The sequence below is a fragment of the Saccopteryx bilineata genome, chromosome 2 (assembly GCF_036850765.1).
Source record: "Saccopteryx bilineata isolate mSacBil1 chromosome 2, mSacBil1_pri_phased_curated, whole genome shotgun sequence".
NCBI classification, from domain to species: Eukaryota; Metazoa; Chordata; class Mammalia; order Chiroptera; family Emballonuridae; genus Saccopteryx; species Saccopteryx bilineata.
This window is the reverse complement of record NC_089491.1, coordinates 170,252,153-170,265,475: the sequence shown is the minus strand read 5'-3', so window position 1 is coordinate 170,265,475 and position 13,323 is coordinate 170,252,153. Positions and strand designations below refer to the sequence as shown.

The 13,323-nt window shown below is 48.3% G+C and overlaps 2 protein-coding genes and 1 non-coding gene across 7 annotated transcripts in view; all 3 read left to right on the top strand.

Moving 5' to 3' along the window:
- Positions 1–62: 62 nt before the first annotated feature.
- CDK2 (cyclin dependent kinase 2) lies at positions 63–7,405 on the top strand. Of its 2 annotated transcripts, XM_066258465.1 has the most exons (8): positions 63–399; positions 1,185–1,262; positions 1,370–1,490; positions 2,501–2,671; positions 3,451–3,552; positions 4,227–4,370; positions 4,674–4,877; positions 5,156–7,405. In XM_066258465.1, exons 1-8 carry the CDS (start codon positions 284–286, stop codon positions 5,258–5,260), a joined length of 1,041 nt encoding a protein of 346 aa, XP_066114562.1. In that variant the 5' UTR covers positions 63–283; the 3' UTR covers positions 5,261–7,405. The 2 variants fall into 2 exon arrangements, with proteins under 2 accessions (XP_066114562.1, XP_066114563.1); XM_066258466.1 differs by lacking the exon at positions 4,227–4,370.
- Positions 7,406–8,798: 1,393 nt separating this feature from the next.
- RAB5B (RAB5B, member RAS oncogene family) overlaps positions 8,799–13,323 on the top strand; it is a 28,194-nt gene continuing 23,669 nt past the window's right edge. Inside the window, exon 1 of one of the 4 annotated variants that reach the window (XM_066258460.1) lies at positions 8,799–8,933. The gene's annotated coding sequence lies outside the window, so the exon portion shown is untranslated. Of the gene's footprint in view, positions 8,934–12,726; positions 12,815–13,323 lie in introns of those variants that run through there. The other 3 variants (XM_066258463.1, XM_066258461.1, XM_066258462.1) reach the window with 3 other exon arrangements.
- Positions 12,494–12,622, top strand: LOC136327469 (small nucleolar RNA SNORA3/SNORA45 family). Its single transcript, XR_010729679.1, has one exon. It is a non-coding gene; the product is annotated as a small nucleolar RNA SNORA3/SNORA45 family (small nucleolar RNA).

Here is a 13,323-nt window from a genome sequence, read left to right as displayed (position 1 = left end):
CTGCTCTGACGTTGACCAATAGATAGGGCGGGGGCGGGGTCAGGGAAACGCGGGAAGGAGAGGCGGGGCATCTGGTGGTGGTAGGAAACTGGGGGGAGTCGGCAACATTGTTTCAAGTTGGACAAATTGACAAGAGCGAGAGATAACACTGCGTTCCTTCCGGACCTGGGGCCGCCGTGCTGGGCCTTGTTTCCTCCTCTTCCGCCCCGAGAACCGGGGTCGTTTTTGCAGGGTTCCCAGGCCCCCGCTCCAGGGCCGGGCTGACCCGACTCGCTAGCGCTTCATGGAGAACTTCCAGAAAGTGGAAAAGATCGGAGAGGGCACGTACGGAGTTGTGTACAAAGCCAAAAACAAGCTGACCGGAGAAGTGGTGGCGCTTAAAAAAATCCGCCTGGACACGTGAGTGGCCTCTCTATCGGGACTCCTAACTCGGGAGCTCCTTGAGTGCCCCCCCACCCCACCCTCACCCCCACCCTCACCCTCACTCTCACCCTCACTCTCACCCTCACTCTCACCCTCACCCTCACCCTCACCCAGCGGGCAGGTAGCCGTCCAGGGACCGGAAGGCAGCTGGGAGGGACTTCTTTTGAAGTGGAGAAGTGAGCTGTGGGACTGTAGAGGATTTCCCTCTCGAGATTATAGGGTAGTGTCGAATCCGTGGGAAACTTGCTCCCCAGAGCCTGGTGATACCCCCAAATGTGCAGTCAGAAAGACATAGGGAGAGGAAGGAGGCCGTTAAGATGGAGTTCAGGACTTCCGTGGAGTGGGTTTTGTGAGAATCAGTGAAGAGCACCTTTCTGAATAAAGAGCCCTCCTCACTGTCCCAGCCCCACCCTCATCTTAAAATTCTCTCCCTTTCAAAAGAATGACAGTTGAACCTCACTCTGGCCCCTCCAGGGAGGCTGGGTGTTGCTACTCTCTCTTATTTTTCCCCTCTGTGACTTTCTCCCCCTCTTCACCAGAAGGCTTTACTTACCTACCTTTGGTAAGAAAAGAAATAATGACATTAATATGTCCAAAAGCCACTCTCTGACCACCCATGAATGAACTCCTACAGCACCTTTTCTCTCTCACTTTCCTAGGGAATGCTGGGGTGATGTCTCAGGGAGGAAAGAATGACTGGGCTGGGGAAAAAGGATTATTTGTAACCACATTCTCATCTCTGTTTTCCCAATCTCTCCAAGTGAGACAGAGGGTGTACCCAGTACTGCCATTCGAGAGATCTCTCTGCTTAAGGAGCTTAACCACCCAAATATTGTCAAGTAAGTATGCATCTGGGAAGTGCTTAACAATAAAGGATGATGCCTTCTTTCTGTGTGGTCTGGCCATTTCTCTCCCTCACTGCCATTCCTGGACTTTCCTTCCCTAGGCTGCTAGATGTCATCCACACAGAAAACAAACTCTACCTGGTTTTTGAGTTTCTGCACCAAGATCTCAAGAAATTCATGGATGCCTCTGCTCTTACTGGCATTCCTCTTCCCCTCATCAAGGTAAGCCTTCTCATCAACTCTTCCCCAACACGGTCATGTCTTGGGGTGACAGAAGACAGGCAAATACAAAACATTTGTGATCTTAGTTTCCTTCCCAGCCCTCATCCCCCTGTCTACACATACATACACACAGCTTTCTTTTGTGGCTCTTTCACTGCTCATTATGCCTGTTAACCCTAGGGCTGGGCAGGAGAATCAAAGAAGTTGAAACTCTAGTGAGTCAACATAACAGCTCAGGTAGAAGGTCAGATGAAACTCCGATAAATGGGACTTGAGGGCACTTGGTACATTCTTCAAAAAAAGCCCTTTTATCTGTTTGGGGGAAGAAATAGCTAGTGAGTCTCTGTTGTCTCTTTTAGGGCTGGGTTGTTTACTCCCCAAGCTACTTTCAATTTATAAACAAATGTTTATTGAACACACTTGACTGAACACCTTCAGTGTGCTAGGCACAGGATATGGAAAAGAGATGCAAAACTGAGTAAGACCTTGACCCTATCCTCATTAGGCTGATAGTCCAATGGCATAAATAGCTTGTAAACATGTAATTAAAATCTAACATAGTAGCCCTGGCTGGTTGGCTCAGTGGTAGAGCGTCGGCCTGGTGTGCAGGAGTCCCGGGTTCAATTCCCAGCCAGGGCACACAGGAGAAGCGGCCATCTGCTTTTCCACCCCTCCCCCTCTTCTTCTTCTCTGTCTCTTTCTTCCCCTCCCTCAACCAAGGCTCCATTGGAGCAAAGTTGGCCCGGGTGCTAAGAATGGTTTTGTGGCCTCTGCCTCAGGTGCTAGAATGGCTCTGGTTGCAACAGAACAACGCCCCAGATGGGCAGAGCATCGCCCCCTGGTGGGCATGCCAGGTGGATCCTGGTTGGGCGCATGTAGGAGGGACTGCCTCCCCGTTTCCAACTTCAGAAAAATACATAAAGTAAAAAATAAAAAAAAGTCTAACATAGTAAAGGCATTAGTAGAGCTTTGGAGGTAATAAGCACAGTCCTGTCTCTCTCCGTTGTCAGAGTTATCTGTTCCAGCTGCTCCAGGGCCTAGCTTTCTGCCATTCTCATCGGGTCCTGCACCGAGACCTCAAACCTCAGAATCTGCTTATCAACGCAGAGGGGGCCATCAAGCTAGCAGACTTTGGACTAGCTAGAGCCTTTGGAGTCCCTGTTCGTACTTACACCCATGAGGTCAGTCACCCTCTGCATTTCTTCTCTGAACTTCCTGGGAGGTGTTAACAAGGACATTCACAAAGTTACTAGATGGAGAGTATTTTTGACATTTCAAGAGGTCTTAGAATATGCACGGAGTTCATACTGTGGGTTAACTGAGCTTTGATAGATATCAAACCAGGAGAGCTAGATGGCACACCATTAAAATGAAGACCACTTGTCTCAAGTTTTCCATGAAGATCACAGCTTAGGAGTTCAGAAAATATGGTACCCAACTCATGGGCTAGACTCATTCTGGGCTAAGAAGTTGTATATAGTCATTTTACTTAGGGGAAATCAGAGTGAAGGTAAGGATGGAGAGAAAGAGGCTGATTGTTAAGAGGTAGAGAGATCCTGGCTGGCTGGCTCAGTGAATAGAGCATCAGCCTGGCATGCAGATATCCCGGGTTTGATCCCTGGTCAGGGCTCACATGAGAAGCAACCATCTGCTTCCACCCCCTTCCCTCTCCCCCTTCTGTCTCTCTTCCCCTCCCGCAACCAGTGGCTTGGTTGGTCCAAGTGTCGGCCTCAGGTGCTGAGGATAGCTTGGTTGACTGGAGCACTGGCCCCAGATGGGGCTTGCCAGGTAGATCCTGATTGGGGGGCATGCAGAAATCTGTCTCTCTATCTCCCTTCCTCTCAATAAAAAAAATAAATAAATAAAAAGGCAGAGTGTTAGCAAGTAGTTTTGGGGAGCTGAGATGTGGGAATCTCCAAGCCCCATACACCATTCCTTCCCTTCCTGCTTTTGTCCCCAGGTGGTGACCCTGTGGTACCGAGCACCTGAAATTCTTCTGGGCTGCAAATACTACTCCACAGCTGTGGACATTTGGAGCCTGGGCTGCATCTTTGCTGAGATGGTATGGAGACATGCCTGAATTCCACCCAGCCCACACCACCCCACATTCAAGAACAACAGAACTGTTTCTTGGCTCAGATCCATGGCCCTTCTATTATCACAGCATTCTTTCTCTAGATTAGCACCTACAGGGGTGGTGGGAAAGAACTCTTGTTCCTAATGTCAACCACAATATTAGAATATCCTCAAACAGCCTTAGCATTCTTGTACGTCTCTTATCCCCAAATAAGCTAAATTATTTCTGCAGCTGCTTTAACTTTAGTGTGCACAGATTTGGTAGAATGAGTCTCATTTAGTGCTTCCTTCATTTGGTCTAGAGACCTTATTGTAGGGTGTGGGGTGTGAGGAATGCAGTGAAACTACCTGTGTTCACCTTATCCACATCTCTTATTGAAACTGCAGACTTAGATCATGTTTCTCCCCAACCTCTGGATTTTCAGACTGAAGGATCCCTGAAGCCCAGCTCATATGTGAACTCTCATCTCCTTTAATACAACTATAGAGTGGGCTGAGTTTTTAAATCAAATCGGCAATATGTTTTATGGTCCTTTTCTGGGTTGTAACCGGGGACTTGGAGACCATTAGCCTGTATATATAATGTGCATTTATCCCCCAGTGCATTACCTTACAATTGCCCCTATTCCTCTCTCAATTCATCAAAAAATATTTGTTAAGCACCGAGTGTGTACCCAGCACCATGCTATGTGCTGTGGGGAACACAGAAGAAATGGAAGACACAGTCTCTGCCCGCTGTGCTCCTATCTAGAAGTGGCTGCATCACAAGGAGAGGGGATGACCGCAGTGTCTACCCCATACCCCGTGAGTGGCTTGGGATCCCTTGGCTACATGTGTGCGGCACCCCAGACATTCACCCCCTCCCAGCCCCACCCAGCCTTGGGGATCTGCAAATCCATGGTTGGGGGAAGGAATGAGGGGATGAGACAGATGAAGGGACTTCATTGTCTCAGGCTCTGTGTGACTGACTCCATGAAAGGCCCTGGTGAGGGAGTCATGGGGCCCTACTGACCTTCCACCGCCTGTGGGAACTTCCATTGTACAGGGGGCAGTTTTGACTGACGTCAGTGTGGGCCTTGTTGGCTTTTCCTTTTTCCCCATTTCCAGGTGACTCGTCGGGCCTTATTCCCTGGAGATTCTGAAATTGACCAACTCTTCCGGATCTTTCGGACTCTGGGGACCCCAGATGAGGTGGTTTGGCCAGGAGTTACTTCTATGCCTGATTATAAGCCAAGTTTCCCCAAGTGGGCCCGGCAAGATTTTAGCAAAGTTGTGCCTCCTCTGGATGAAGATGGACGGAGCTTGTTATCGGTGAGAGTGGGAGGTGGCCTCCCCTTTCCTCTGATTGACTACTCTAGGGCAGAGGGTTTCTTGGATGAAGGGAGGATGAGACCCTGGACTCTGGGTCTCACTGTTTCCCTAGCTCTTGCTTCTGTGTCCCTGTTGTCATACCAACTGAATGGACAGAGGAGGGAAGTAGCAACTCTGCCTTGGGTATAATGAATTCTGGTTTCCTAATTCTTGGAATATTTGCTGCCCGTTTAGTCCACTATCACATCACTGAAATCAGTATACATCTCTCCCTCCAGCAAATGCTACACTACGACCCCAACAAGAGGATTTCAGCAAAGGCAGCTCTGACTCACCCTTTCTTCCAGGATGTGACCAAGCCAGTACCCCACCTTCGGCTCTGAAGTCCTTCCCATTCTCACCCTCTCCTCCAGTGGGGGCCTGGTCTGGCTTGGCCCTGGCCTATTGGTGCCCTCTGTCTTGTCTGGCTGCCTTAACACTCACTCACCTTCTCCTCTTAGCCAGCCAACTCTGGTGTACAGGGAGGTGGAGGGAAAAAAAGGGTAGAAATGAAAGGAAGTTCATATTCATCCACTTAAGTCAGCTTCTACCACCCCTCCTCTTAGTCATTGCTGAGGAGGGCTGATATTTAAAAAAAAGAAAACCTGACTCTTTCCCCTCCCCCCATATAGGATTTGCCATTCTAATCTCTGAAGGTCCTACAATTATTATTTCCTATGTTTGGGATGACAGGCCTCAAGCCTGCCGCCACTGTTTGTTAGTTCAACTGATGGCAGGGAGTAGACTGGAATTTTGAAAACCAAGTAAAACAAAAACATAGGGAGGGGCCTATTTTAAAGTATTAGGTTAAAAATAGATCCAACCAGTTTATACCCAAGTTTTAGTGTTTGATCTCACCTAACAATCTAGGGGTCTCAAGACTCCCAGCTTCTGCAATCCTATTGGGGCTGCAGTCCCACAGTGCCCTTGTCCCTCCTATAGGCAAGGGGTATCAGGGAGGCTCTGGGACAGGGATTGTACTTCACCACAGTCTTAAATGAGACAAGTAAAAGATGTTTGTATTTTCCTCTTTTAAGAGCCTTAGTCCAGCCTGACCAGGCGGTGGCGCAGTGGATAGAGTGTCGGACTGGGATGCAGAGGACCCAGGTTCGAGACCCCGAGGTCGCCAGCTTAAGCGCGGGCTTATCTGGTTTGAGCAAAAGCTTACCAGCTTGGACCCAAGCTCACTGGCTCGAGCAAGGGGTTACTCGGTCAACTGAAGGCCCGCGGTCAAGGCACATATGAGAAAGCAATCAGTGAATAACTAAGGTCTCGCAACGAAAAACTGATGATTGATGCTTCTCATCTCTCTCCGCTCTTGTCTGTCTGTCCCTGTCTATCCCTCTCTCTGACTCTCTCTCTCTGTCCCTGAAAAATAAATAAATAAAAATAAAAAAAGAGCCTTAGTCCAGCCCTGGCTGGTTGGCTCAGCTGTAGAGCATCGACCCGGTGTATGGAAGTCATGGGTTCAATTCCCAGTCAGGGCATGCAGGAGAAGCAACCATTTGCTTCTCCACCCCTCCCTTTTCTCTCTCTCTGTCTCTCTTCCTTCCTCACAGCCATGGCTCAGATGGTTCAAGGAAGTTGGCCTGGGACACTGAGGATGGCTCCATGGCCTTACCTCAGGTGCTAAAATAGCTTGGTTGCCGAGCAATGGAACATGGGCCCCAGATTGGCAGAGCATCACCTGGTAGACACTTGCCGGGTGAATCCTGGTCAGGGCACATGCAGGAGGCTGTCTGTCTGGCTTCCGTGCCTCTCACTTAGAATAAAAAAAGCCTTAGCTCTTCAGGTGCCAGGGTACATCTTCCTTTGAAGGCCACCCCCATAGGAATGGAGTTTTTAGACATTATTTTAAGAATGCTGCCTGACCAGGCAGTGGCGCAGTGGATAGAGCATCGGACTGGGATGCTGACGACCCAGGTTTGAAACCCTGAGGTCGCGAACTTGAACACGGGCTCATCTGGTTTGAGCAAAAGCTCACCAGCTTGGACCCAAGGTCGCTGGCTCGAGCAAGGGGTTACTCGGTCTGCTGAAGGCCTGCGGTCAAGGCACATATGAGAAAGCAGTCAATGAACAACTAAGGTGTTGCAAGGAAAAACTGATAATTGATGCTTCTCATCTCTCTGTTCCTGTCTGTCTGTCCCTGTCTATCCCTCTAGAGCTCTGACTTTCTGTCTCTGTAAAAAAAAAAGAAGAATGCTGATACTTTTTTAGGGCTGTGACTGAATGAGAGCATGGGGGGGCAATATTTCTTTAAAAGAAAGATGAACAATTATATTTATATTTCAGGTTATAGTAGTTTTTTAGTGGGAGTGGGTGGATTTGTTGCCAGGCCCGCTTTGGGGTTTTGTAATGCAAATGTTTAAAAGAAGTTTTGTTTTTCTTTTTATGATTGTCTCTCTTCTCCCACCTCTTGTTCTTGTGTGTTCTTGATATTAACGTTATTTGTAATTTAGTTTGTAATTCATTAAAAGAAAAGTACCTAGTTTTATAGTTTATCTTTCCTTCTTTTGTGTACTTGTTTACTGTAAAAATGGTGTGAGAGAATATGAATGTGTATATATAGTATGATAACTGGTTTCAGACTCCCATTTTTCCTAATCTCTGTGCAGGGCGACCCACCCACCCCATTTTGACTTCTATATGAAACTGGGATTGTGCCAGCGTGGGCAAAGTGGGAATTATTGCCCTACTTTGCAGGTGGAGAAACTGAACATTTGTAGTTACTTCTTTTCGCACAAACCTGCATCTCCCCTCATCACCCCAAAACACACACATATACCATATACACATACACTCCAGGCGGCAGTTCGGAATTTTAGTGTTAAGAAGGGCTTGGGGGCAGCAACATGGTTGGAAGTGGGCTCCATGCAAATTGCCTCAGCACTGATTTCCCATTAAGATCTCATTTTTCTTTTTTGTTGCATATCACCATCGTGTTTTTTATTTTTTATTTATTGATTTCAGAGAGAGAAACAGCCGTTCCACTTTTTATGTATGCAGTCATTGGCTGCCTCTCCTCTGTACCGCGACGGGATGGAACCCACAACCTTTGCCTATCAGGACGAAGCTCTAACCAACTAAGCTAAGCTACCTAACTAGGGCACAAACAGCAAAGTTTTCCAAAGATACTTTATTCACTTTTATAATACAATTTACAATGTTGTCAATTGTTTGTACAGAAAAAAATTACCGGTTCTAGGAGTTGCCATTGTCTCACCCCACCAAAAAACATCTCAAACCGCCCGCGGGCCACCCCAAAATCTCCTGTACTCTGTGGCCCACTAAAAGGAGGAAGCACCGATGTGAGGGCTACTGCAATTCCCAAGCTCCGGGTCCCTAAAAAGAGTTATTTCCCTTTATGCCCACGAATCGGGCGCTAGAGGAAGAGAGGCCCACGAACAGGTCATCAGAGAGAGGGGAGCTAGATTCAGCCCCTGTCAAGTCCGGGGGGCGGGGCAAGGGTCAGTAGCAACCTTCCTAAAGCTTCCTTCAACCCGCCTTGCCCGCCTGCCATTCAAGTCCCGAGTTTTTGCAGTACTGGTTAAAGTTTCACTTTGACCCTCCTCCGTCACTCACCTGATTAGATGTTTATGAGTCAAAAGGCGGGGTTACTAGGGTGTCGAGAGTTTATTGGTTGGTGTGTATGCCTGACTACAGTGCCGCCCCCCCCTGTTTTGGGGCGGGCTCCCTCGTCCATTTTCAAGGTTTCCTTCTACATACAGGCCTGGGGACCCGCCTGTCCGGTCCCTGGCTCGTTCTCATTGGTGTTAGTGCCGAAAAAGGCCCGCCTTTCTCCAGGGGATTGGCGGAGCAGGGCACACAAGAGCCCACCCTTGATGGTAGGCGTAATCGTTCTATTGGCCTGGGCCCCGGGCGAGAAGAAGGAGGAGGAGGAGAAGGAGGAGGAGGAGGAGGAGAAGGAGGAGGAGGAGGAGGGTCAGGAGGGTTTGGCTGAGCTGCAGCCGTTTGTTCGACACAGTCTTGGGCCCGACGGGGGAGACGGAGCCCCAGGTACCGGGCTGGTGGGTCCCAGAGGGCAGGGGCAGAGGAGCTTGGGAGAGGAGAGCAACCTGGCCTGAGAGCAGAGACGGGTCTGGGCTTCAGCGATGGGGTTCGAGTGCAGAGCACTGGAGAGCAGAGAAGGGGGCCGGGCCCCGGCAGGCCTAATGGGAGCGCTGAGGAGGGGCCAGGCGGGCCGGGAACCCGAAGTTGGTGAGGCCGGGCCGGGGGCTGGCGCGCGAGGCCCGAGTTTTCGGTGAGGGCAGGGGCAGGCCTCATTGAGCAGCTCCGAGAGGGAGGAGCTGGGGGACAGGGCCGGGGCAGCGGGTGAGGTAAGCCCATCTGCCGGGAGCTGAGGAGGGGTCAGCCCCGGCGCCTGGCCCCCGACGAGAACCGGGGTTGGCGCTCTCACGATGTCTAAATTGCAAAGGCTGGAGAAGGGTTCTTCGTTGGGTAAGAGGCATTCTTTTTCAGGAACAGTGACTATTATAAAAATAACTAGGGCGCTCCAGAGTTGAGCCGAGAGAATGATTTGAGTTCAATGAGGCAAACGAAGAAAGCTTTCTGAATGCAGAAGGCTGCGGTAGTTTGAGAAATGGAAGTGGGGCCTGGTATCAACAGTGCTTTGGGGAATGCTCAAGGGTGGGCTGAAGGCTCTGGGGCTTGGCAGGACCCACGCTTTTGTTCCCATTAAGTGTTGAAATGTGGTAACTTGAAGTTTTTGTTACTTTCAGGGTAGCCAGTGAAGACAAACGTAATTTGTTCTTCCGTCACTGTTGGCCGTTCCATACTCAGCTCCTACACTTTCCCTGGGCTTTCGCTGGACAGGTGCCGTCTCTGTGTTGCTTACCAGACTGCTGGTTTAGGGTGCAGTTCTGTGCAAGAACTAAGAAGTTGCATTGGGGGATGTTTGTTTGTTTTCCTACTTAATAATGTGGTTTGTAGTGGATATTGTATCTCTAACCTAGAAGTGGGGAATCAGCAATCTCATCTGCCCTGGAAGGGGGCTTAGGAACTCCCCAGCCATCAAGAGATCTTCCAGACATAGTTGGTGAAACTTTGTAGAACTTAAGACTTGGGTATTTCCCAGGCAGATAATGACTAGGTGGAACCAGACCTGGAAATATGAAGTGATATCACTAGGGAAGGGATTTGGGGAAGAGAAATTTCATTCCATAAGGTTGGCATCACCCCTGTTCTTTGTTTACTTCTTCAAGAGCCCAGGTCTGTACTATTTTTTTTTTCATTTTATTTATTTATTTATTTTAAAGAGACAGAGAGTGAGTCAGAGAGAGGGATAGACAGGGACAGACAGACAGGAACGGAGAGAGATGAGAAGCATCAATCATTAGTTTTTCGTTCTGCATTGTGACGCCTTAGTTGTTCATTGATTGCTTTCTCATATGTGCCTTGACTGCGGGCCTTCAGCAGACCGAGTAACCCCTTGCTCGAGCCAGCGACCTTGGGTCCAAGCTGGTGAGCTTTTGCTCAAACCAGATGAGCTCGCGCTCAAGCTGGCGACCTTGGGGTCTCGAACCTGGGTCCTTCCGCATCCCAGTTCGACGCTCTATCCACTGCGCCACCGCCTGGTCAGGCCAGGTCTGTACTATTAAAATAACGAACAGTCTAGCTCAGCGGTAGAGTGTCGGCCCAGTGTGTGGAAGTCCCTGGTTCTATTCCCGGCCAGGGCACACAGGAGAAGCGCCTATCTGCTTCTCCACCCCTCCCCCTCTCCTTCCTCTCTGTCTCTCTCTTCTCCTCCTGCATCCGAGGCTCCGTGGAGCAGAGTTGGCCCAGGCGCTGAGGATGGCTCTATGGCCTCCACCTCAGGCACTAAAATGGCTCTGGTTGCAACGGAGCAATGCCCCAGATGGGCAGAGCATCTCCCCCTGGTGGGCATGCCTGGTGGAGCCAGTCAGGTGCATGTGGGTCACCAGGGAGCAGGTCTCTCTGCCTCCCTGCTTCTCACTTCAGAAAAAAAAAAATTTACAACAAATAAAATAGCAAACAGTAAGGCACTTGGGAAAAAGGGGTGAGTGAGTAGAGAAGAGGAAGATGGATTACTACTGAGACACAGGAGTCCCCTCCTCCCATTTTTTTTTATTGATTTTTTTTTTTTTTTTTTTTTTTTTGGTTAGAGAGAGGGGAGAGAGAGAGAGAGAGAGAAAGGGGAGGAGCAGGAAGCATCAACTCCCATATGTGCCTTGACCAGGCAAGCCCAGGGTTTTGAACCGGCAACCTCAGTGTTCCAGGTTGACGCTTTATCCCACTACGCCACCACAGGTCAGGCCCTCCCATTTGTTTTTAATTGTCTCTGATCTCCTTATATTTCCTCCTTTTTCCCTTTTATACCAATGTATTTTATAACTACATTTCTTCTTAATGTCAAAAGTAGTAGGTGCATATTTTTAAATATTCAAGTTGTACAGAAGTCTACAAAGTGTACACAGAGCTCACTCATTAAAATTTTTTTTTAATTCATTTTAAAAGAAAGAGAGAGAGAAAGAGGGGAGGAGCAGGAAGCATCAACTCCCATATGTGCCTTGACCAGGCAAGCCTAGGGTTTTGAACCAGCGACCTCAGCATTTCCAGGTCGACGCTTTATCCACTGCGCCACCACAGGTCAGGCCAGAGCTCACTCATTATATTTCATCCAGAAAGGTCAGAGATAAGAGACAGCAGATCAGACTACTTTTGCTTTGGTTTGGAGGATTTGCCACCAAAGTCAATTCTGTTTCTATGTTCCCACCAAACATAGAAAATGGCCTGATCAGGCGGTGGCACAGAGGATAGAGTGTCAGACTGGGATGTGGAAGGACCCAGGTTCGAGACCCCAAGGTCGCCAGCTTGAGCGCGGGCTCATCTGGTTTGAGCAAGGCTCACCAGCTTGGACCCAAGGTCGCTGGCTCAAGCAAGGGGTTACTCGGTCTGCGGAAGGCCCGCAGTCAAGGCACATATTCATCTCTCCGTTCCTGTCTGTCTGTCCCTATCTATCCCTCTCTCTGACTCTCTCTCTGTCTCTGTAAAAAAGAAAGAAAGAAAATGAATTCATTTTAGTTTTCCCTTCTGGGATGATACTCTGTTACCTGTTGCGCTCCTTTCACAGTTAATTTTGTCTTTCTTTTATCCAGTTCAGACAAGCAAAGAGCTGTACTCTAGGTTATTCCTCTTCTTAACACACCTCAGTTGTGCACTGGTTATCCTAGAAAATACACAAATAAATCACCAAAACTTTTTTATTAACAGGAAGAAACATTAAGGTGAATCATTTTGTTTAGGGAAAACTATTGGTATTCTGCTAATGTGAGAAATCTGAGACCTCTGGCTTGTGGTGCGTGGTCTCTGCATGTTTAGATTATATGACTGTCCCTTCATTATCTGAAACAAAGATAATGGTTCTCCTGAGGGCCCTTGTATCTTTCTTTCTATGAGAAGTTCACAAGTTTCTCTGGATATGAAATTGGTTGTCCTTTAAACTTCGGTACAGTATTTCATACTACCTCCTTATTGAATTTGTCCTTACTGGCTTTAGAGGCCCTCTAATATGCCCAGCCTTTATACAGAAATATTGACCCGAGACTAGAGTCACATCCTGACATCTCTTGTCCTGGTGTGCTAGAGTTCTTGGAGAGAATCTGCTGGTCTAGATTTGCTGGTATAAGGAGTCAGTGCCCCCAGTAGTGCCCAGATCAGAAACATATCCTCCCAATTCCTAGATGGAGTAGATTGTCCAGTATCTTTCCTCATATCCTTTAGGGAGTTGGTACCTGCCATGGTATGTTATAACCCTTTTCTCTACTCTTCTAGAAAATTTCAAAACAAAAGAAGGAATCTTGCCTGATCAGGCGGTGGCGCAGTGGATGGAGCATTGGACTGGGATGCAGAGGACCCAGGTTCGAGTCCCCATGGTTGCCAGCTAGAGCACGGGCTCATCTGGTTTGAGCAAAACTCACCAGCTTGGACCCAAGGTCACTGGCTTGAGCAAGGGGTTACTCGGTCTGCTGAAGGCCCACGGTCAAAGCACATATGAGAAAGCAATCAATGTACAACTAAGGTGTCGCAACAAAAAACTGATGATTGATGCTTCTCATCTCGCTCCGTTCCTATCTGTCTGTCCCTCTCTCTGACCCTTTCTGTCTCTGTAAAAAAAAAAAAAAAAAGGAATCTTGATTGTTGTCCGTTCAGGAGCTTTTATTTTCTCTCCTGCAAAGCCAGTCCAGGATAAAATTGTAGGAGAGTGTGTGTTTTAATCCTGTATACTTTGCCATTTTCTACATCCCAGTGATATCCTTTCTTCACTTTTTTTTTTTTTTTTGTCTTTTCTACTTTCCCCTTAAAGCCTACCTTTAAGAAATGATCTGGAATTGCTTCATATTAAGGTATAAATAACAAACAGTCACAT